General features: G+C 36.7%; 1 protein-coding gene across 1 annotated transcript in view; it reads left to right on the forward strand.

Annotated features, from left to right (window-relative positions):
• Positions 1-5599: 5599 nt before the first annotated feature.
• Positions 5600-26358, forward strand: part of LOC139713812 (uncharacterized) — a 34919-nt gene continuing 14160 nt past the window's right edge. The window contains exons 1-15 of the mRNA XM_071625518.1: positions 5600-5715; positions 6827-7164; positions 11185-11405; positions 12174-12324; positions 13038-13199; positions 13816-13925; positions 14383-14505; positions 15441-15532; positions 16454-16580; positions 18064-18141; positions 19005-19144; positions 21640-21815; positions 23271-23354; positions 24418-24536; positions 26164-26279. Coding sequence (XP_071481619.1) covers positions 6867-7164; positions 11185-11405; positions 12174-12324; positions 13038-13199; positions 13816-13925; positions 14383-14505; positions 15441-15532; positions 16454-16580; positions 18064-18141; positions 19005-19144; positions 21640-21815; positions 23271-23354; positions 24418-24536; positions 26164-26279 — 1997 coding nt within the window. The 5' untranslated portion in view covers positions 5600-5715; positions 6827-6866. The remainder of the gene's footprint in view (positions 5716-6826; positions 7165-11184; positions 11406-12173; positions 12325-13037; positions 13200-13815; positions 13926-14382; positions 14506-15440; positions 15533-16453; positions 16581-18063; positions 18142-19004; positions 19145-21639; positions 21816-23270; positions 23355-24417; positions 24537-26163; positions 26280-26358) is intronic.

The raw sequence follows: 26358 nt of genomic DNA on the forward strand, positions 1-26358 counted from the left end.
TACACAGGCCACCAGGTTCCCATAGGGACCGCGGGTTGATATGAATATTACTTCATTTGCAAAAGTTATGAAATTGCCTAGAGAAGTAGATCAAAAAGTGTGTAGTGTTGGTCTGCTTTTGGTAGTAAAAAAAAGTCTTTTCTACCTAGAGAGGTTGATTAAAAGTGTGTAGTGTTGGTCTGCTTAAAAAAAGTATTTTCTTCCTAGGTAGGTAGACTAAAAATGTGTAGTGTTGGTCTGCTTTAAAAAAAATCCACGGTATAAGTTAACACTATGCCCAGACACATACAATAAGGAGATATCACAGGCACAAGTCTTCTTTATACTTCTCGGAACGGGATCAGCTAAGGAAGATTACGCAATATGTTGTCACTGTAACTGTGGCCATCAATTTTATGCTAAAGATAGGCGAAGAAAGAACTAAACTTGATAATGCTGGCAGTGCGTAGTTTTATGTACGGACCTATGATAATTATTTACTTATTAGTGTGAATGAAGCACGCAAAACTTCTAAAAGAGGCAGAAAGATTACATAATATGGTCATATTATATCGACTGACATTATTATGCTGTGCTTTGAAAATAAAACAAAAATGCAGAGGAAGAATATCAATTGTATAGCCGTAGATGTGATACATGTATGATGGGACACTTTGGTTTATCTTGGTTATAGTGCATGGAAGCAATAGATAAAATTTTCTTAGAATAGATTGTTGCAAATGTTTTTTTTTTTCATTTAATATATTTTTTGGTATATGCTTTGATATGTTTGATAACTTGCATTTGTTGTTTGACTCTTACTTTCATTTTGTTGCATCCTCCTGGTACACATTATTAGGGCTCGCTGCTTGTCCAGCTCCCGCCCCCCCCCCCCCCCCCCAATGCTGTTGCTATTCCACCCTTGTCCTTTTTTTAATCCCTCTGTTGTTCCCCATCTTGTTTGATGTTGCCTCCCTATTCCTCCTATCCTTCAAAGGTTGCCCCCCATTGTCCTCGGGATCATCAATAACCCTCCTCTGCCTTATGTCTGTCCATCCTTTGCTAATCCTCCCCCTTTACCTGTTGGGCTACTTGCCCATGACCTCCCACCCTCCCTGTTCTGTGTCCCTAGTCCGTCCCTGACTGTTCTTGTTGTGTGAAGTCCTTGTGCTTTCCCTGCCTGTTTGTCATTTTGCCTCTGACGAAAATTCTGCTAGGATCGAAAGATCAGGCCCCTTTTGGCTTCACATTTTTTTCCCACAGTGAATGGAGATTCTCCCTAATTGATGACACATATAGTGTGAGCTGTTTTTAATGATAATTTACCTTAACACCTTTTATTTACCAATAATGTGTTCGTTTACGAAATGTACAGTTAGCTATAATGGAGACTAAAAAAATGGTGTAATAACTACAAGAAGACCAGTCCCAATGCAATCCTTAGCCAGTCAGGGTTTAACCGAGGATGGGCATTTTTCATATCATGCACTAACTAGAACAAACACTATTCACTATAGGTACCACCTGTTCGGTCTCCATGTTTATTAATTTTTTTAAGATGGTCGTTGAAAGACATGTCATTACTATCTTCTTCTAATTGTTCTTTTCCTACAGTGTATACCATGGACTTCGTTGAAGTTCGAAATAAATTAGTGAAAGAGACTATCGTTTAGTGTGCTTTCATTCTGTATGTCTTGTGTTTATCAAACGTAAAGTCAAAATGTCTATTAACTTTTATATCACACAGTATCAGATTCATATTCTCTCAACGTAACCGTACACTTTCCAGTGAGCTCTTAGAAAAGAAACGAGTAATGATATTCACCTGTATTTCATGCACTGCACAGAGTTAGAAAATTTAAGTTACAACTTCAGCGTGTTCAGAGAAATTCACAGTCTGGTGTTTGTATTGAATGGCACCTTCCCTTGCAAAACCATAAACATGGATTAGAAGTGCAGGTGCATAAAACGTTATATGATATTTTTGACAACATATTCAGCATGCTGTAAACAATATAGAAATCATTCATATTTTGATACAGTCTATTCATAACTTATCTATCTATCTATCTATCTATCTATCTATCTATCTATCTATCTATCGGGCTCTCTAGCTAGTTTTATATTCACATAGCTGTGTATCTTTCTGTATACCAAACATGAAAATCAGGAATATGAATAGATACAAAGTAAATGAAGATGTGGATATATGGACATCTTCATTAACGTTGTCTCTATTCATACTCCTGATTTTCCATGTATCATCTATCTATCTGTATGTCATCATACCATCAATCTACAATGTAAACGCGTGTTGTGTGTCTGATATGACAGCATGTACTACATATAATTGCCATTTTACCTTATTTTAGAATCCTTGGACAGTCACATGTCTGCAGCATCAATTTATTGCAGAGTTTGAGTGAAGTAGGAGGGCTTTTTCAAGATCCTTAAAGCTATCAAGCCCAAGTTGTTGTTTTCTTTTTCCAAGCCCAAGCCGGGGGGGGGGGGGGGGGGGGGGCACATTGTACCCCCACCATGTAACTTAAAAAATATTTCATGTATTATCATAATATTTTGATAGCACATGAGTAGAGCAACCCATACTCTATGACCGTACATTTGCATTTTCTCAAGGTTACCCATGGAAGGCGCTATTTACCAAAATATAAAGAAATGATTTTTCTGTATAGATTCTTTATCCCCATGCAGTATGTCTTATCATAGACCAATCATTTTCATATTTGCCACAAATATTAAGCAAGTAGAATGTTATGATTTGTAACCATAGTTGAAATTTCTCAAGGTCACCACATATTCATAGCAACATAAAGAAATACACTATGAGACCTGTGACGAAATGTATGGGATAGGTACATGTATAAAAGCACATTTCATATTTGCATAATATCGGAATTTGAGTTTGCAGATTGATGATATGATAAACTAATGATATTACAGGCATAACTTAAATGAAGGAATCAAAATGACACAAAATAGAGGGGCAATCTTTGGAAAACACTGTTGTTTTCAATTATGTCTATTATATCTAATGCTTTATGCCTTTGTCACATAAAAACAAAGGAAACAATACCAAAAACATTTCAAGACCATAACTACTTCCCATTTTGTTTCTTCAGCAAATTTCAGCCAAGAAATGCCCATTTCATACATTGTAATGACGTTAGTTGAAATTGGGTCAGAAAAAAAAAAGCAAAATCTGACTGACACAGTTGTAAGTTTCAAAATGTTCGCAATAAGATTTCAGGAAAAGTCACCAATTCTGTTGAAATTGGCTACGGAGTGGCCAATAAATATCTGCTATAGGGGGTGCCCCCTTGGGCTTTATAGGGTTGTTTCCAAGAGCTGAAAGTGGTGGTCCGTGGTAGCGATGATGATGATAATTACACTAGTAACATACTGATAAAAAGTAATACTACTATACTACTAATAATGATAATGATAATAATAATAATAATACTAATACTAATAATAATAATAATAATAATGATAATAATAATAACAATGATTATTATTATATTATTATCATTATTATTATTATCATCATGATTATTAATATTATAATAATAATGATAATAATAATTATACTTTTATTATTATCATGATTATTAATATCATGATTATCATTATTACTATTATTATTATTACAACAAATGAACTGTAACATATCATTTATAGTCAGTTTGTGGTATATGTTCCTTTATAATCAATACTAGGTATGTTTGAATTGCTTTGTTTCAGAACTGACAACTGACTGACTGACAACTGACTGGGTACTATAGTATGAATGCTTATTCGCTTTAATAGATTATCAAATATAACAAACAATCGATGGTATAGAAATGTACAGTTCATTTAATTTTGTCAATTCCAGCTTGATTAACTTGGCTCAATTCATCAATTCTACGTGAAACAAACTCCCTCCGCAAACACAAGCATTTATACACAAATACTAATTATACCAATTAAAGAGCAAAGTCATTGGAAGTTTAACGCCGCGATGTTGTGCATCCCCCTAATTATGAATTGTAAGAAGAGGACCATAGATATAAACATTTGTACGTACTGATATTTGATTTGATTTGATAATGGTTTATTGAAACAAAGATTATATACATATAGGCCTTGATCATTATTAACCTCGAGGACGTTTTGTGTTATCGTAAATGTGAAGTAGTTCCAGTGTACAAAAAGAATGATCGTAAATGCATTGAGAATTATAGACCTATTGCCTTGTTACCAATATTCTCAAAGATTCTGGAGAAAATAGTTTATAAAAGACTGAATGACTTATTTTTTTGATCCCCCAGCAATTTGGCTTTCGCAAAAATTGCTCCACTAGTATGGGTGTTTTAAATTTAGTAAATACAATTATTAGTGCAATTGATGATGGAAAATGCTGCCTTGGTGTATTTTTATATTTGTCAAAAGCATTTGACATCACTATTGACCACAATATACTCATGTGTGAAGTGTACATGCATGTGTGTATGCGTGTGTGTGTTTGTGTTGTGTGTGGGGGAGGTGGTGTACGTGTACTTGTCTGCATCTATTATGTTGTATAATTTGTTCCTGTTATACTCCATGTAAATATGTTACACCTTGCCATATTATACTGTAGTGTATTGTGTAAAGGGGCCCCGACCAAAAGCTGTGCTTCACTGGGGTCCCAAACCTAACATTCTGAATTTTTGCAGTTATGTCTTGTACTTTTGTTATGTTTGATTTGGTTTGAATAAACTGAAACTGAAACTGAAGCTGAAACTGAAGGTAATTCGGAAGGCGGCGCAAATACGCCTGATCCTGAAAGGACAAGTTTAAACATATGACTATAAACCATAGTGTAAGTGAATCAGGGGAGTGAATTTAGCTATGTTAGTAGAACACACATCAGTGAAAGTTTCATGGAAATCTGAAAATTCGTTCAAAAGTTATGAATTTATGAAGTTATACTGCCGCCATTGCTGGATGAGTTATAGACTATAGTAGGACTGCTACAGTTTGTGATTTCACATGCTTAGAACGATAAAGGAAATAAAGATAATTCCAAAAAACTGCAAAAAAAAAAAATTTCCCGCGACTTAATTGTTATTCCCATGTCTTTTGAAAGAGGCAAATCAAGTGTTCTTTTATTATGGGAGAAAAGTTACAATAAGAAATCTGTCAAGCGGTTTACAAGAAAATGAAAATAGTAAAAATAAAGGTTCATGCACAGTTTTGCTTCTGAGTTTACATATCTACCATCTACCATAAATATACGTAATACCGTTGAGTAAATGATTTCCCTAACTGCCGGATACGTTTTGACAAACCGGTCAAAATTGAAAATAAATTGTACATTTCCCTGCGTCAACTTCGTCTCAAACCCGCCGTACAACCGTACAGTGTCCACGCGGCGCACGGAACAGCGAAACTCATTCAGGCATCAGGGGTGCCGTTTCTATGGATACGACGCTCTATTCAGCTCATGCACCTGCTACAACTTTGCCGTACCGTCCTCGCTCGGGATTGCGGCATACTGAGTATGCAGTATACTAGTACATTGTAGTAGGCAAGGTCCTCCGACATTAATAGGTGGTAGATAGAGTGCAGTGGTGGGGCTGGGAATGCGACACGAAGACCCAGGCTTCACTCGCGTGTGTGGTGGTAAAACTAACCCTGCAGTGACGATCGTCTTTCGAGAGAAAAGCAGAAGTTGCAACTTACGCTATACAGGTATGAAGAAATTACAGACGTTTAGAACTTGATGCATTGGTTTTACAAATTCAAATAAGTTTTGGTCTAGATCTTCTAGTCCCTTAGTCCCTATAAAATGAACTAACGTTACATTTAGCAGGTAACGCGAACGCTGATTTTTGGTGTGCGCTCAGCGATATATGCACGTGAAGTACTGTCTGTACAGCTACTGACACTGTAGTCCCAGTACTTGACATTGGTGCATCGCTCAGCAATAAGACCTCGAAGTCAAATGTGTTTGCTCAGATTTGCTTTTAAGTCGTATTAGATTCGTTTCTTACATTTTTAAATCTATTAGATTCATTTCTCTACTTAGTTTTAGACCCGAAAACCTAGTAGAATCTTTCCATCTATCCTAGATCTAACGCTAGCGGTTCAGCCCTGCTGAGTGCTGTTTTTTAGTCATGACATTTGTTTATAAAATTTTTCTAGGTTGTAAAATATAGACTCTAGATCTAGTTCTAATTTAATACAAATTGTTTCCTACCACTGCTGTACCACTACCACTTTGTCTTGTCTGTCAGTGGCAGCAGGTCGAGACAAAGAGTGTCAAGTGAAGGCACCTCTTCACAACCACAGCCGCAGGCACATTTATAATGGAATGGGCTTGTGCTGTATTATAGTCCATACCAGCCACAGCACAAGTATGATCTACTTGCAATGATACCCAATATCCAATGTAGATTTATATATCTATATAATGCACACAAGCCTAAGGCCTAGCCCCCTAACCCGGCCCAGGATAACCAGTGTGCATGTACATTTTGTGCAATGTGCAAGTACACTTTGTACCGGTACACCCTCACAGAAAAATTTCGCTATCCCTGTTGACGTATTCCTGTTGGTGTAAAGCAAAAGGTGAAATAAAAATCAAAATCTTTATAAGAATCTCTAAGACTCCACTTACATTGCGTCGTAATTACAGTGTACACAAACTATAAAATAGTTAACCCATTGAGAACAGACTGATTTTTCTTTAACATGCATTTCCCATAGGGCCATAGACATCTGCCCGAGTACATGTATACTTGGGACTCGTCTTCAGTTGGTTAAAGATTTTTTCATATCAAACGTGTATCATGTATCATAGGTAATGGAATGACTGAGAGAGGAGGCTACACACTTCAAGGATGAGTTCATCAGCAGATGACAGTCAGACCAGGACTAAGAAGAAGAAAAAGAGGAATGGTAAGGTGGGGAAAGTCTTCCCACTGACAAACGTTGCTGTGGACAAGGGCAGTGACCATGAGAAGCTGGTTGACCAGAAGCTGCTTGACCAAGAGACGAAGGGTGAAGAGGAAGAAGTGAAGATGAGTGTACACAATGTAGCCGCTGATGTCGTCAGTCTTTATAGGAATGTCAAGAAAGGAGTCGAGAGGTTCAAACATTTACGCTGTGGTCGTAGAACAATATCGACCGGCACATCAGGTGAGTAAGTCTGTTTACATGTATCTCAGGCTGTCTCCTATCCATTTTTACTGACCTCGTTTAATCAACAGTTGAATTCTTTCTCTCTGATAGATATAATCTGATCATCAAAAAAGAAGAAGAAGAAATGTTTGCAATGTGTGTATATGATACAAGTAGAGATCCCACAACTTTGATACTGTAATTGTGAGATTGGCCAATTTAATGTCATGATTCCTTTATCTGACTGGATGTTAATAAAACTCAATTCTTTAAGTATGGCACCAGCTGACAAGCTTTATATTTTATCATTTTGTAATCAAACAAGTCTAGTAGATGTTATTAAAAATGAATAAAGAAAAGGCAAATTCAAGTATGAAAACACAAGTCAGTATTCAGTGACAAAAATAGATATGAAATTCATACAAGAATGTATAGCTGTATGTGCAATGTGAGTTGTACATTGAATACTCTGTTCATGGGATTATCCTTTGTTTTGGCCCAAATTTTGCTGCAACAGGTCTACAAGAGGGTATGTTTTTGAAAGGATGCTGTGATATCTCACACTAACATTATTAACAAGCTGCACGGTGCATACAGTAGGCCTACCTACATGTACATTGTGCATAAATTCAGCTAAGGAATAAAACACATTTTGGAATACCAGTAAACTCAACAACATTCTGAGTAGCCATGATATACGGTACCTGTACTGTTAGCTTTTGGCCCATAATTTCTGCACAGTGTGAGTGTGAACATTGCACAACATACAATGTACATTGTACACATGTACATGTACATGCGTACATGTATGACTTTATTATTCTGAGTGGCATTCCATTTAAATGCATGAAAGAAAGTGATAAATTTTAATCTAACAGTCACCCCATACACTAAAATCGTTCCATTACTGCATTAAACAATTTAGCAAAGGGCAAAGTCCTACATACATTGTTTGTAGCCCCAGTCAAAGCATCACAAACAGTGATGAACACAATTGCCACACCAGCTTTGTGTTCTCATGTTCCAATGCAGAATCAGATGACATGATTTCAATGTTCATTTCATATCTGAAAGCGATATTTACCCAGATACCAATGCATAAAATTATTATTTCTGGAGCTACTACATAATTGTACAAGGATGTAAGTACATGTACATCTGCAGGCAATATACAGTATATTTCACAGGGTAGAGATTACACTGTAAATACCAGGAACAATGAAAACAATGATCTTGCATAAACCAAGCATTTATTTGATATTTCTCAATTATTTTGTATTAAAAAACTCTTTTTGAATTGTTTTGTTGCTGAAAACATCATGTGTGAAAAAGGTTTTGAAGAGGCCCTAATAGGCCTCCTGATTTGTAGCATAATAAGATTTCATTTGCATAGAAGTTCAATGACCTTCTTCCAAAATACACTTGTACACTAGTTATCTTGCATTTATACTTCTTATGCTATATGTGCAAAACACTAATTTTTGATGTGTCTTAATATCCGAGCTATCTATGTAGATTGTATTTCCACACTTACAATACACAATGTACTGTATTTCTGTTTCCTATTCTGAAGCTAATAGTTATGTTTCTTCCACACTTCTGTGACTATGTCACAACACTGTATGTCTCCAACTACTCTTTTCCAACAATTCCAAAATCTTGTCTGTGGTGAGTATTTTTATTCAGTCTTACGGTACAAAAAGAATAAGTTATCTTGATGAATAACTTTGAATGTCCTTATAAAGCCATTTGCAAAGCACTATAGGGAGCTTATGGACCTGTTTGTGGATTAGTTATTGATTTGTTTGATAAAGTTTGTTCTTCACTGCATGGTTTGAAACGTCATGGGGAACAAGCTACTAATTTCACAATTGGGCATAAAGGTTATAAATGCATGTTTCACCTGGACTTTAAAAAAAGAAAATCCACTAGTGGAATAGGACTAATAGAACAGAGTGAGTAATGCAGTGTATCTGTGATGGTGACAAGAGCCATGTTCATTGTGATATACTGTATATTTGAACCAATTGATGGCATAACCATGGGTAATCTAACTACAGTGTAATCCATTATTTTCAGTACAGTTTTGCACTGTCCACACTTGCAACTGCCTGCCACAAACCCACCAAATGCACATTACTTGTAACTTGGCCAAAAAGTTGAAACACCTTGATTAGTCAAAATATGCCTTTCGGTGTAAAGTCTGTGCTTAGCACTGAATTGGTCCGTGTTCCACCTTGTGAGGAAGGTCAGTGTTAAAAGATGTGGATTTTCATGATTTATGCAGGGTTCTTTTGGACCTTTGCTCATTCTTAAATTAGTAAATTATCATGAGAACCATGAACCCCCTCCTATTGACAATTTCTGTACTGAGTTTACACATGAGATGTTTTTTTTTTTGCAGACTCATTCCCATGGTGGCATAATAGCTCAGAGGCTTTCAATGTTTATTAGATTTTGTAACTTTATGTTTTATGCTAAGAATTGGTCCATTCTGATAGGACAAAGTACAATGTACATGTAAGACAATAAATCTGAATGGCATTTGGTGGGTCAGTGTGGGATGGTCACAATGGTCATTTGTCCAGAGGGTTGTAATCGATGTATCATGGGCTTCTTGCTACTTGTGTCCTTATTTTTTTTTTTCACTCTGTGTTTGATCTGCACTCATACATTGTACATTGTAAATGTTGTACACTCATGCTTGTATCTGGGACACAGTACAAAACTAACATTCAACTTCAATCTGGAAATGCTAACTCTAATGGTGCAAAGTTTTCTACAGCATGTCACTTCTTGCCAATGTGTTGCTCTTCAAGCAGAATTTCATCATAGAGCATACAATGTACATTGGTATTGACACAGCTGATGGTCAACAGTGAACAAGTACCAATAAAGTTTTTTATTGTTGGCAAGTTGGATTGAAGAATAAAATGAAAGTGAAGCAAATCAATTAGAATTACAGTCCAAGATATGGTGTCTCTGTTGATCAACATACAAAACTGTATAAATGAAATCTACAACATTTAGTATATATATTTCTTTTTTGTTGAATGAAAAGTTGGAGATTTTTAAAAATCATATATTTCAGACAGAAACACACTGTAAAGTATGTACTTGTGCATTGTACTTTATTGTGTGCTGATCCTATGCAGTCATTCTGACCATGATGTCAAAAAACAAATCCTTTTGTCGCATGAAAAAAAAGTGTACACACTTGCAGGTAAATACTTTTTGTGTTCATACTTTTCACACTTTCTACCATGTACGTACAATGTACGTATGTTTTCAGTGCATCCACAGTTTGTCTTTTTTCTCTCTAATGATATTGATGAAACCTGTTCAGAAAGAAGAAAGAAGGAACACAAAAACTGCTTGTAACAAAACACTTTCCTATATATTGGTAGACTGATGTACTCAACATGTCAACTATTTGGCATTTCACTTCATCTCTTTAACCATTCTATGGGAAAACACACTAAAATTTGTACCTGTAATTGTTCAAAATGGCTGGTTCCAGCTTCTCTTCTACATACAATGTGGCACATCATGGTTTGTGTTGGACATTTCTCACCATTTTCTCAGGGAGATCTATAAAGTTGACCAACAAATTATTCTTATGCTTTGTTATATATATGTGTGTGTGTATGTATATATATATATATATATATATTTATAATTTATTGTATCATGTTTTATTTTAAATTGCTAACCAGGTGAGAATAGTCAGTGTGCAGCTGTATGAGACACAGTGACATCTGGACACTGCAATTTATGCACAGAGATGACTTCAGCAATCACTTATAGCCATAAAACAAGAAGGTCATTAAACCATTGAATACATGTAATGTTATCCTGTAAATATGCAGGACATACACTTGTACATATGTACTTAATACACAATGTGTACGTTAGTGATCCAACTTCTTAAATGTATGGCTACATATATTGTCTTTCATAATCTTGCAAAAATTTCAATTTGGTCATGCTCAGTAATATTTCATTCTCCTTTTTTTTCACTTTCTTATTAAAATACAGGCATTAAAAAAAATACCTTAGTGAAAGGCATTGACGCCAGTATCTCTCCAGAGCCTTTGAGTCCTAACGTTGCCAATGCAGAGCTGATTGGTTATTTTGGTCACCTGGCAACCTCGGAAGACCCCAGTGTCAAAATTGACCTAGAGTACCTGGAATTGATCTTGAATCGTGGAGCCAATATCAACTGTACAGACAAGTATGGTCAGACTGCTCTACATGAGGTGAGAGCCAGCCCAGAATAATTTAGCTTCCTGTGGTATTGTCCATTGATCATTGTAGTGGGCTGCTAATGGTAACTGTATACGCTCTTATTTTTGCATACAGATACTGTACATTTTCGCGAATGAGGAGGTCATAGACATTTTCACGAGATGCTGTTTTCGCGAATTGACTCTGACACTAACGTATTATATGCACTATTTACCCAAGCACAAAGAGACATACCGTATTCGCGTGTTGTTAAATTCATGATCCAACTGTGATTCGTGAAATTCACAAAAATTATTAGTACTAGTATTTCATCCTTTCTTCAACTTCACATTTTTTCTTTGTTATTTTTTCCAGATTTTGTAAGATTTCAGTTCAGGACTATTTTCCATACCGACAGTAACTGATCTTTCAGTCTATATCTAAACATAGTGATATGCATCACTAGACATGAGGTAGGCAATTGTTTGCAAAATTTTAGATTTGCATTGATGACATACCTTGTACTGTAGCAGAATAAGTTAATACCACTGATACAGTGTGTACATTGCTTCTATACATATAATGTGTACATTGATGCTGTCAACAGAGTCATAATTGCCTTAATTTGCATAATAGAAGAATGTGATTTTTCCAACAAACAAGTACACACCAAGCTTAAAACATGGGAGTTTGTTTGTTTGTTTGGTCATAAAAGGAAAGTAATCATCTTTAGTTGATTTTCCTCTGACAAACAATTGCCCTGATATAATGTATAGACTGCCTGATGATAATCTTGACAGGTTGCTAGGACATGGGATCCAGACATCGCAGTGTTCATCATTCTGAAGGGTGCTGATGTTAATCAGGCAGACATGTTTGGCAGGACACCTCTCCACATTGCAGCAGCAGTTGACTTCCCAGAAATGATTGCTGTTCTACTTGATAATGGAGGTGAGACTGATTTTACAATGACATACAAATTCACTCACTTTTTATAATGGAAATAAGAGGCGTGATGACTTTTGGACAAAGTGATTGAGAGGGAAAAAAAAATTATATGACGTTATTTTCTTCACATTCACATCTGATAAACAACAACAACAACAACAACAACAACAGCAACAAAATTGACCATGTATACAGTTTTATGACTGTACAGTGTATGTTATTATTGCAATGTTGTTATGATTATTTTGTTGAGGGTTTGCCTGTCTGACTTCAGGATTTAGAATGTCCAAACCTTGCTGACCAAAGCCCAACCTCAAGTGGACAAACCAACATATAGTGATTATAACAGAGTTACATACGGTAGTGTCTCATAGCAGTGATACTGATCAGTGGTAAGGTGTAAAATGTTATATGCGCAGGTATTTGTACCTATTACATTTTACTTCTAGTATACTATTGGCAGCAGTATCATTGATTCCTCACCATCAAAGCCATTGTCTTTATAATGCTAATCACTCTCATCACCACGGCCATCATGTAATATCATAAAGTGCCTTCAGTATTACCATACTTTGTATCATCATAGCCATTATGCATATAAACATCATTATCAATGTCACATTGATTGTTGCCATCAACGACATCATTACCGTGATCGTTGCATCATTATTTTCTGTGGATGTCATCATCATCACTGTCATTGTTTATCCTCGCAGCTAACATTGAGTCTCTGACTGAGGGTGAGAAGCAGACCCCCCTTCACTATGCAGCCAGGAATGACGCCTGCAATGCTCTCCGCCTGCTCCTCAAGAAGGGGGCAAAGATGCATGAGAGAGACTACAAGGGGCGCACCCCGCTCCTGGTAGCTGCAGAGTTGGGTCAGTCTGTCTTTTGCAATCGTAATGATATTGTGTAAAAAACACAAAGATGATCTAAAAGACTCAAAAGAAGAAAGAATGGTCATCTGTGTGTATTGAAATGACACATTCTAGCTGTGTATTAAACGGAATAATAAATGCAAAATGACTTTAGTGCAGACATTTTGATGACATGGCAAACTTATCCGTAATGTTGTGCCCCAGGTCGCATATTTTGTAAAATATCTAAAGTGATTGTCAGTTTCCTAGATTTACAGCTTTCTGTTGACTCTACAACTGATATCAGTCTATTCACAATCAACTGAATCTTGATATAATATGAAGCTGAGGTAACATTTGATGAGGAACAGAAGATTGTCATGCAGCGTTACGTTGTGTACCACTCTTTCACCCAATTACAGTGGACTCCCATTATAACAAAGTCCTCAGGACCTGCAATTTTCTTTCATTATATCAAAATTTGCTATAACTGAACAAAGAAATGATAAAATTACATAGTGTGGGTAACGTTTCGGTCTAAATTTTTATTTCGTTGTAACTAGAATTTCGTGTTTGCTATTATGGAAGTGCACCGTATGTGATATGTAATACGATATATTGTCTCCTCCATACACAGATCGAAGTGAGACGGCTCACTTGTTATTGGAGCTAGGGGCCAGGGCATGTGACATGGATCGGACTGGACACACAGCCCTTCAGATTATGGTCAACAAAATGCCTGCAGTGGTAAGTCAATGGTCGTGGCAGCTTTGACAAGACCTCAACGTTGCAAATGTAGTCATTTTAAGAGTAGTAAAATTGCACTACTTACTGTGTATGAGTTAGCAAACAAACTGTTATTTGAATGGGTCCACTTTGATGTATAGAATAAATCTTGTAACTATGGTCTTTTTATGACTCACTGTGGTATATTCCTTACAGTGAAAAACCATGCTTGGATATTGTGTACAACTGCATTGATTTCTGTTCCTTCTGAAATCTACACCGAAGTGGTGTCCTAGATGAGCATCTTATGAAAAGAAAAAAAAAATGTTTTCTAGAGGATTCTTCCTTGAATGTAATCTACACCACACATCCTGCCCAGTTTCAACCACAACACATGCAAGGGAAATAATACTTGCTCTAAACGTTCTCTTTTTTCTCTTCCTGTTTCCTGTGCGTCTTCTCTGTGTTTGCATGATAGGCCAAAGAAGGTCTGAACCAGCTGTATCGCTATGACCGAGCCAACCGCAAGCAGTACTATGACCTGCATCTCTTGGAACCACTTCCTGTCGATGAGAGTGTGGAGGTTCCTGCCAGGACAGTGGTGAGCCCTGGATACCTTTATTTCATTTCACTTCGTTTCGCTTTGTTTCATTTTGTTTTGTTTGTTTCATTTTGTTTTGTTCGCTTCGTTTCATTTAATTTCACTTCACTTCACTTCACTTCACTTCACTTCACTTCACTTCACTTCACTTCACTTCACTTCACTTCACTTCACTTCACTTCACTTCACTTCACTTCACTTCACTTCACTTCACTTCATTTCATTTCATTTCATTTCATTTCATTTCATTTCATTTCATTTCATTTCATTTCATTTCATTTCATTTCATTTCATTTCATTTCATTTCATTTCATTTCATTTCATTTCATTTCATTCATTTCAATTTCATTTTTTATTTCATGTCACTTTGTGTGACTTTATCTTACTCTATTTCACTTCCACTTATTTTCACTACTTTCCTTGACTTCTTTTCCCTCTCATTTTCCTGTCCATTTCTACTTTCAAAAGCTGAATTATTATGCTCAGTGTCTTGTGCCTTGTGCAAATTGGCATGGTTACTGTGAAGCAAAGATAAAAAAATGAAAAAGAAAAAAGGGGAACCAATCATCATTGGCATAAAGTCATAAGGTCATAAAGTCATGAAGAAAGAGAAAAAGGACGTACTGTGTTGTCTTGCATGAAGTATTATAAAGTGATAAATAAACAACTATTCATGAGTGTCCTCAGAAAGTTTTCTAATGCATATCTTTCACCAAAATCGCAACAAGAACAAATAATACAGTGATTTTTTAGATCCTTAACTCTTGTATCAAATTCATGACTTCCCTAAACTTCAGAACCTATATTCAGTGTGATTCATTAGCACCCAGTCATGCGCAAGTGCTAGCAAAACTTATCACCATGCTGAGTGAAACATGTGAAGCAGTATCTATAGTATTTGAACTAAGTGGTGTTCATTCTTTGTACTTCTTCAGCTCCAGAATATTGTGATGTACAACCAGTTGGATCTGATCATGCACCCAGTCTGTAGACAGCTTGTTGAAGTCAAATGGGACAAATTTGGAAAGTAAGTATAATAAACATTATACTGGTTGTAAATGGGAAAGTATAGTATAGTAAACATTAGACTGGTTGTAAATGCGGAAGCATGTACTTCTCTGTCAGAGAGATTTTCTCAAAGGGGTAGTTTCTTGGGGTGGGGGGGCGCCAACAGCCCCCTCCCACCCAAAACAACAACAACAAACAACAACAACAACAACAACAACAAAACAAAGTAAAAACGTTTAACTGTCCCTATTAAGAGATTTAGTATTTTTTCTGACTTCCTAAGGCAATTTGAGCTAATGTACAATCATACTCATGGAATGTACTCGTGTAGCTGTGTTGAGTGTACATCAAATCTGTATACTTCACTATAATCAACATATTTTGGCCAGTGGTATACCAGTAAGTTGATGTGTTGAAAACATATCTGGGCCCTGTTGCATAAAACCCTTACCGCTGGACTTACCGCTCCTGTCTAGCGGTAAGTCTGCAAATTAGCGGTAAATTTTATAATCCTTGATGCTGATTGGCTGTGACGCCTAATTTTGACGGTAGTTACCGATGAAATTCAATGGTAAGTTTATGCAACGGGGCCCTGGTGTTTGTTGTTTGTGTCACTACATACACACATGATATAGATTTGTGTTTTATTGTCTGTACTCTGGTCATTTTTACAACATCATCAATCCTAACAGGCCTGTCAGAACTCTGGTGTTCAAGGTGTTCATTGTTGTAGCTGAGTTATTCATATCAAACTGACTATTCATATCAAAGTCATTACATTAATATTTTCCATGGCAATATGGTTATATATTGTCCATAGTTACACTTTTTTGTACAAGTATGCTGATGGAGTCTCAGAGTGAATAGCATACAATAGTGTATATCAAATTATCCTGTCTTGTGTAATAGATGCTGATCTATTTTTATTTCATGGCTACAGACGTGGGGCTATCAAACAAATGATCTTCAATCTCATCTTCATCTTAATGTGGAGTATCCTTGGAGTGAGTCTAGAGAATCCCTTTGAGTACAGCTTCCCAGAGGACATTTGGAGGCTTGTCCTTGAGGTAGAACTTTGTATTACTTGTTTTCATTCCATAAAGTTATGCCTACAGTCAAATAATGTTAGATGTCTTGTCTGCCAAAGACAGCTGTTTAATAAGTTTCCGAGACTTCTTCAGATGATAGAAAAAATCTCTCTCGTAATATGTTTTGAATCGTAATTGTTATTGCAATCTACCGATTACATTACATTTGGTGCGGTGAATAAGTCTGTGGCGTGAGTAAATGTAAGGTCAAGCTAGCTCTACTTTATTTTGGACATGGAGTCTTTCAGATGGGAAATCAAGCAAATCAAGATTTATAACACTTTAACCCTAACTAGGCCGGGGGGGGCCTCCGAGGCCCCCCCTCGACGTTTCGCGCGCTGTATCGCTAATGCGAAAAGCTATCGCCGCGACGTTTCGTGACTTTTTTCTTTTGAGTCTCCTGCATCTTTTGACACCAAATTTGCAATGCCCGGGCGCGCGGTTCCGAAGTTGCACATAAATATGTACGTGCATGTCAGACCAAAATTTGCTCAAAAACGTGAATTTGTGTACAATTTCAATGCAAACTGTGCTTACAGGCAAATTTCATAAAAGCATGATTATTTGGGGGTTTTATTGATTAAAATCAATTAATAGCATATTTTCTTGTTCGGAACAATGTCGCGGACAAGTTTTATCGAAAAAACAATGAAAAACATAAAGTCGAAAAAAACAGAAATACATGAGAAATTCAAAAAACAATAAAATACTTAAGAAATTTTTTCTGATGCCGCAATTTTTTTCCCTTGTATTTGCTCAGAACACTAAAAAGAATATTAACACAAAAAATGTGCCCATTTTGAGCTTCATTTAGTGATTTATACCAAATTGTCTGATCTCATGCATCATTATGCATAAATTAGCATAATTTAGCGTAAATGATAAATTTTTAAAAATTTAACTTCGTGGTACTGTAGATTACGTCATAGGCAATGTGTGTGCCAATTTTCGTCACGATCGCGCTGTCGACGGCCGAGATCTGGAGGGGGGGCCTGGGAGCCCGCCCCCCGGCTCTACGATCTACCTAAATAGCCCGGCCTAGTTAGGGTTAAGGACCTTGATCTACTAATCATGATTCTAGAATTGTTGTTTCAATAATTTGCTCTCAGATGTGGGAAATATCTTGATTACAATCAGGATTTTTTTTTTGATAGAGACTATAATTCATAACAGAGATTATAATCATGATTACACAAAAACAACAACAAATTTCTGTCATCTGAAGGGATGGGGGAGGGGATGTAACCAGAGTCAGGCTGGATGTAGAGACCTTCCCTCAAACTTTGTTTTTACCTTTCCTAGCACTTTTAGTAGTACTCTGTACATTTATGATTCTCATCTTTGTCTAAGAATAGACAGATTAAAATGACCTTTTCAGCGTAATAATGACCATTTGGGTTTTCGATTGAGATATAACATTCTTCATTATATATATTGTTGCTGCTGTTGGCTTTCTTCCTAGATCTGTGGTGTTGCTCTTACAGTTTACCAGATAGCATTGGAGCTGAAAGAATTCAATGACTCAAAGAACTTATTCATGGTAAGTCCAATACAAGTGACTAGTTTATATGCTACGTATGTTCATTCTTGCGTCTTGATTGTGAGATATATGTATGATACTTTTCTCGTATTCTCTTTTAAGATGTCCTTGGAGAGCATTTTCTTTGTATTCATTCTTACTTTATTTGTGCGGGTAAGCAACGCAACTGATATAACTGATTCTGCATTCAAACAAGTCCTTTGTGTTCAATCTGGTTTGTGAGAGAGAAAATAACATTTCTTGGTTATGTCTAATATTATAATGATTTCGCTTATTCAAAGCTCCTCAATTCATGATGATAATGATATTAATAAATCATTGTTGAGTGGAGGACTGTAATAAAAACCATATAGCTATGCCTACCATAATACTGAAAACCTGAAGTATTTCATGGTGTGGACATTTTTGTCTCTTCATGCCATATGTGAGTTTATACAGTCACAAATGAGTAAAATAATGCCAGCAAAATAAATAAGTGTTTTTCATAGGCCCATTTTCAGCAGCCATTCTTGCGGTGATAAATTCAATGTTGGGTTGGTTTGTATTTTGGAGACTGTAAAGACAATTTGAATTGCCATACATCAGATCAAACTTTGAAATACATGTTTCTATGTGATAGATGTAATAAACTGTAGATGATAAGTAGAAAATCATATCAGCACCAATTCTTGCCAGCTAGTGAGAGATTTCACCACCTTTTTTTTTCTGCTGGTTGAAGCCTTGTGTTTGTAGCACACCTGGTTAAAGTTGCAAAATGTCTGCTGCGGTTGTGCACTCAGTCTCTCATATCTGTCAGTACCTGCTGTGTAATGATGGAAGACCTTATTCATGAAATTGCTTTTGTTTTTTACACCCAATCTTAGTCGTGGAAGAACTGGCGAATTAATGACATTGAGCGGGACTTTAAGTACTGCCATCCCCGCTGGCCTCAAGAGAGGCAGTACCTCAACCAAGAAATCACTGAAATCAAAGAACAAGGGCCTGTCTACTTTTCAGATTCATGGTGAGGATTTCATGAATGGATCATGTATGTGTGTGGGAGGGGATGTTTGATCACTGTCCTTCTCAATTCTTTGATTGTATTTCATAATGCAGGTTATTGTGTACAAACCAAAAAATTTATCTGCACATTGTATTGGGCACAGAATAGTAGTATGCATTTCACTATTAGGCAATTACTGCTTCAAGAAACAAATCATATTGATGAAAAGTGGTGATTTCTCTTCTTTTCTTGTGATATATTGTCAATATCTGCATTGTCTGCTGTTGGCTTAAACTAATTTGTGCTGTCTGTCACAGTCTTTTTCATTGCCAAAATCTCCACAAATAATCAATAAGACTTAAAGGGCAAGAACTCACCCTCTCTCTTAATATCTATGAATAGTAATATGTATTCTTATCCCAAGAATCCATTTAACCCTAACTTACCTGGGCTATTTAGCGAGCTTGAATTCCTGGGGGGGGGCATTATGGCCCCCCCTTGAGATCTCGGCCGTTGATCGCGCGATCGCCGCAAAATTTTGCATGAACATAAAGCCGGATGTAATGTACAAGACTGTTAAGTTAAATTTTCAAAAAATTTTCATTTTCTATTTTAAATTAAATATATTATGCAAATATATGCAAAAAAATCTAATTTTCGTCTGTAATTGGCTTATAAAGGCTTATGGAATGCTGACTTTTGGTGTAAATATTCCTAGTGACATTCCGAACATTTGTGTGTAAAAAAAAATTCGGTATCAAAATTAATTTCTTATGTTTTTTATTGTTTTACCAATTTTTTATGTCTTTCATTGTTTTTTCAAACTTTTGTTTTTGTTGTTTTTTTCAGCAGGATTTGTCATACACATTTTTTGAAGCACAATTATACTAAAATAAATTGATTTCAGCCATTAAAATTAAAAATATGAATCTTTATATGAATTAATTGAAAAAACACAATTTGCATTGACTTTGTACACAAAATCACGTTTTTGAGCAATTTTGGGGTTGACGAAAATTTTTTGAAGGGGCGTGGCTTCGTAACCGTATGCCCGGGCGCGACAAATTTGGTCTCAAAAGTTGCGCGAGACTTGAAAGTAAAAAGTCAGCGAGCGGCGCGGTCAAAAAATTTTGCGCGCCGGAATGGTCGCGGAATTCGTCGAGGGGGGGGCCATCATGCCCCCCCCGGTAAGTTAGGGTTAATATGTTGAGCTTGATCTTTAGCAATGACACTGTTTAGCTGACTTAATGCCTGTTTTACAATTTTCATCTTAGGGTGCATTTATCTAAAAATTTTCTGATGCAGACTCACGATCTTAAACTTGTTGAGGTATTTTCAGGTGATAGATAAATGCAACCGTGTTATCAAATGTGTTTAGATATGCCAATTTGAAACACCAGTCAAAGGACGTTTTGAAACCATTCGAAATGACAATGGCCTTTCTGCGAGTAGGTAAATGCAATGCTGTTTTAAAATAGTGTTCTCCAAGCTGCAAGGTCAACTTCCAGTATACTGTACATGCTGTCGGTTACAGAAAAGTAATAAGTGTGTGCCTCACTTGACCTCTACTTCCCAGGTTGAACTGTGCCAAGTAGCCAGATCGCCATTATATGTTTATAGATAAATGCAGCACCCCGACAATCGTGTTTCAAGCCATGTTTTTTTAATAAAGGGATGGTACTGTTTCAGTTGAAATTGGGCTTCAGGTTTCCATCTTCTTTTGATGATCGTTTTTTGAGATAATGAGAAACCTCTTATGAAATATGAAAGAGCATATCGTCGCTGGGGCGACAAGACCTCGTATCTACAAAATGTCTTAATGTTCAGGAGAGCCAAAAAACATGGCGGCCAAAGCACTGTGGCGAATGGGATATCCTTTCCTTTGACATGCCGTGGTGGCTTTATTTTTGGAGTAAGACAGTTTGGATTTGGACAGGACATCACTTAACCCATTATTTGACCATTAATCAAAAAAAGTAATTTTCACCAAAATTGCAGATACAAGGTCTTGTCACCCCAGCAACGATATGATTTTAAGAGGAGTTCAAAGTTAATTTGATGAAAATTGGTTTTGAACTAACTGAGATATCCACTACAAAGTGATCCTAATAAAAGGTGGGACCCACATTTTGTTATACCTTGTTTTTGGATATCTCAGCCATTTCAAAACCGATTTTCATCAGGTAAACCTTGAATTCCTCCTAGAATTGAATGCTCTTTAACATTTTCATGGAGTAGTTTCTGAGCATATTGCAAAAAGTTAAAAATTGAATCCTCACCTCAACCAATACTATAGCATCCCTTTAATGTCAATTGAAAAGCGTTTTGAAATTGGATTCTCTTGAGATAAAGATAAATGCAACCATAGATACTCAGTAACACCAAAGAAAAAAGGCAGTGATCCCATCTACCCCTCCCTATTTTGTCTCTGAGTAGAAACGCTATAACACCATGTTGTAATAGAATGATGATGAGAGAATAATGCCAATTTTCATTCCTTCTTATCTTTTGACCAGGAACCTGTTTGATTGGTTTGTCTACATCTCTCTCTTGCTGGTCAGCATTCTCCATGTAGTGGACATCTTTGTTGATGCTAGTGGTCTGAGTGATGCCACTCAGAACATCTTTGCCTGTATCCTCATCTTTGTCTGGTTGAGACTCATGAAGACTATGAGAGCCTTCAGGACTTTTGGTCAGTCTTTACATCACTTCTTGTCTCATAATTAAAAAAAAAGTTTGGAATATATGATATTGCTTACAGTATATCAACATAATATTCATGCTATTACTGTATACTCCATATATTTCGCGAGTCTAAATTTTTCGCGAATTGGGAATTCCCTACGATTTTGCAAGTGTTTAAATTCAGGATTGTGGAGTCCTGTAGCGAATGGAGAAATATATATGCATACGTAACACTCATAGCGTTATCAGAGTCAATATTTTCGTATGTCTTTAATTTTGTGAATAGCACCTGACTTACGAAATTCACGGAAATAAAAACCTCACGAAATATTTGGCGTATACAGTAATCAGAAAGAAAGTTTGGAGTGTATGATATTGCTTACAGTATATCAACATAAATGCTATTATTTGTTTGGACATATTTTCACTTGGTCATTTTGAAAAAATGAATGCCAAGGTACAAGGAGAGTCACTCATAAATTTTGAACAAGATTACAAACCTTGACAGGTGATAAGGCTGTACATGTAGAAATTAGCTCACCCAAGCCACGGGTTCAAAGCAGTGAACTGTAGCTGTGACTTACCATCTACAATTACATTGCATGATATGATGATTGGTGTGAACCCCTGAGCTTTTTCACATTTTCTTATTTATTCTTATTAAAACATGACAAATTATCCTTCATGAAAACTTCTGTAATCTTATCTTGTTGAGGACGAGCTGATTTTGCTATAAAACATGTTTCACATAGACACATGCCCAAGTATACTTGGGACTCGTTGTCCTCATTGGGTTTAAAAACAGACCCGGTAGCATGGGATTCATGGGTGGGTCCAGTTCATTCTTTTCCCACTGCGGTACATATAAAAACCACAAATAGCACCAGTACAGCTCAATGGTAATGGTTGACTCCAGTCATGATTCTGAGGCTGTGTGTGTACTTACATAGGGATAAGTGATAAAGCTGCACACAGTTTGTTACAGGGATTCTTGAATACTGAACCAAACCAGGCAAGCATTCCCACTCCATGAATCTCCATGCTATTGGTTCTTTAACCCATTGAGGACGGACTGATTTTGCCACAACACGCATTTACCATAGACACCTGCCCGAGTATACTCGGGACTCGTCCTCAACGGGTCAAGTGTATCTCCTGCAGTTCTCTGTAGGTGAATCATTCATACTCTGCAGAGAGGTAGCTCTACTTGCTTGCTTTTTCCATTCTAAATCTTCAACAGATTTATCTTCTCTCAAGTAGAGATATGAGGTCTTTAGTTGTGGTAGTATTATTTTCATTAGAGCACCATTACGTGATGGTGACAAGGAAGGTAGGGAACATACATGTATAGATGGTTTTATGTGAAGGAATTTACTGAATGTTATATCTTAAGATAGCACCATTAAGTATCTTTTCACCAACATTCAAATTTCAGCATGCTTTTTAATGTCTCCTTCCACAGGTCCTTTCATTGTGATGTTGGCACTCATTGCAAAGGATTTTGGGATTTTCATCTACTTGTATTCAAACTTCTATGTACCATATGGTAAGTAAATAGTTACTGTAGAGACACTAAATGGGAAATTTTGATCTCTTGTACTCTCAGATTCTTTATGTAGGTAATGCTGAAAGCAAGGAAAAATCCTCATATCAAATTACTGGAGAACTGAAGTGATTGAGCAAAGGAGGTCTTTTTAAATAAAAAGGGAAAGTTGTAGCTGCTTGGTTATTGAAGAAAAAAAGAAGGATTTTCATTATATTTCTGATTTTATCATCTTAATGACAAATCATTGAAGAGATTGTAAGCATTGACATTGTCACCTTTAATAGCACATTAGACAATGTTTTATAAAACTCTCTAGAGGGAGTACAAAAAATGATTTATAAAGCTCTATAGAGGGGACCTCTAGGCTAGGAAGACCAGAATTCCAAATTGGGGTTTGAAATTTGTAAATTTCTGTTAACTACTTATCCCAGACCTCATTGCTTTGGGTACAAATTTGAGAAATGTAACAAACGTTACCCATTGGTTTATTTGATTGAGTGTAATCATTCACAAGTCACATACTTTCAGTGATACACCCCCAAATTGTGAGCAACACAGCGTTTACAAATAGTGCTTTAAGGTATTGGCCATAGCTCATACACAAACTTCCAGTGGGTATAAACTAGCTGTGTTATCTGGCATTTCACATGCTGGGGTTGACACTTGTTACATGCAGTGGTCAGCATTGTATCAATCTGCATTGCATGGTCGCATTGAGGAATGTATCATTACAAAAAGTCAAGCCAGCTAAAGATTGCACAAACATTGTCCTTTTATGGGGGCAGTAAAGGTTTTTGACATAAAAACAGTTGTTATATTATATTAGAGTGATGTATCAGTCACATGGTAGAAACAAACTCCTTCCTTGATGGTATCAACTAATGAAAACTTTAGAAACTTTGAAATTCCATTCATCTTTTACCCTTGTGTTATGATGATAAAATTCAGACACCTTCACTGTTCTGTGTCACTTTCACTTTCACTGTTCTGTTTAAATCTTTTCACTAAAACCATCTTGATGTATATTGGACTTTGCTTTGAATTCACCCATTGCTTCGTACAGCGTGTGCATTCTGGATGACCTATGGAGGCAGAAATAGCACAGTGCCCAGTATGCAGACTGTTGATCAGATGATGTACAGTCTCTTCAGGATCACCCTGGTCGATGAATATGACTATGACGTGAGTCTGATGTTTAGACCACAATAGCTAAGACTTAAGCCCACCGCACACTATACGACTCACGACTATACAACCCTGACCTGGCAACGCACACTATACATGCAGACCACACAACTAGGCTTATGACCTTACTGAGTTTAGTGCATCCAAGAGAGAAGTGTTCACATTGCGCACTGTATGCGCTCGCATTTTACTATATTGTGAATGGCTGAAAGCTCATGACTGGTCGTTGAAATTTAACATGTCAAATCTCTACAACTGGCACTAAGACCCAGTCGTATGACTGGAAACTGGCAAAACTGGTGATGTCATACTTCCAGTCGTAAGGCCATACGACTTGTCGGATCGTATAGTTTGCAGCGGGCTTTAGTTCAAGTCTAGTGAGTGTCATGTCATTTGCTGGTATTAGAGACGCTTTAGCATAGGCAGAGAAAGTTGACCCAATTGGATCAGGCTTAATTTGCTGCCTACCTGTTGAGCTGCATTTGAAAACCATTAAAAGTACAGGCCTGCTAGAGTAATATTGCACATCAGCGAATATGTACATTGAAATGTAAGCTCCATGGTAATGTTCAGCCCCAGCCGAGAGTTTTCAGCTGTGCGTATACTTACACAGAGAGATCAGTGATGAAGGTAGACGCTGTTACGGGTATTCCTCCTCAAATTTTTCTGAGTTAGACCAGCCTTAATACTCATTGAATGGTATCACCACATTACTCGGTCCTTAACTCTTTATGTGCCATGTTGTAAACCCCCTTTGTGCCACGTAATTCTGAGACAGGAACGTAGTCATGTTTTGGGAAAACATTAAGTTTTTTCATATCTGTGTAACTTTTATATATTTTTGTTACCCTAGACATGTGATGAGCAAAGATGTAGAGAATATGCCAAGCTTGCTTTGATGTAGATTGTATGACAAATCTATGATTGTTTTTCTTTCAAATGACCAGTAGTTGTAGAGGCATGACTTTTGCACACAAAACAGTGACAGTAACTTAAAACTGACTCACAAATCCAGTAAGTAGCACCCCTTGATAGTCAATCACCACACGAAATGCAAGCTACACATGACAGGAATGGAATCTCAAGGATCGCTTTCATTGTACTACCACATTTGGTGATTTATCTATCTGTTCGGGCGGGTTTGTGCATTAAGGCAGATTATGTGAAGTTGACACACTGTCGACTGAGTTGGGCATGTGAATGTGGCACATAAAGAGTCAGAAGATATACACAGTAGACTCATTTTCAGACTCATTTCTCAACTGCATTTAAAAGAAGAATGCTGTGACTAGTAAAAGCATACCTAGGTATATTCCAGTTCAGGTTATCATTTGATAGATACCTGACAAAGAAAGGATAAAAGAGTGAGTATGCTTCTCTTGATTTGGGCAGAAAATGAACCTGTAATCCCTATTATTTTACAAACAAATTAACAAGCCAAAACAGTTGATTTAAAAAAAAAATGCTGCATTATGACTTTGTGAAGAATTAGTTGTGACAAATCATAGGCATTTGTATGCTGGGATGAATGAAACACACTCCTTTTTATGTCAAGTGATGTGACATGGTTTCCAAACATCTGTTCACTCCAATGGGTGTGTTTGTTTTATCTATTGGTCTACAGGGCATGAGGCAAGAGAATGTGGTGATGACTTACATCCTTCTAGTGACATTCCTCATGATCTCAGCCATCCTGTGCATCAATGTACTCATTGCCTTGCTATCCAACACATTTCAGAGGTAAGCATCAATGAACTCAGTGCCTAGGGTAAGAACACTTCTTCTAGAAGCCCTAGAGTCCAATGCACAAGTATATTTA

The sequence above is a fragment of the Diadema antillarum genome, unplaced genomic scaffold (assembly GCF_040938485.1).
Source record: "Diadema antillarum isolate AM-2024a unplaced genomic scaffold, OU_Dant_1.0 seq00002070_RagTag, whole genome shotgun sequence".
NCBI classification, from domain to species: domain Eukaryota; kingdom Metazoa; phylum Echinodermata; class Echinoidea; order Diadematoida; family Diadematidae; genus Diadema; species Diadema antillarum.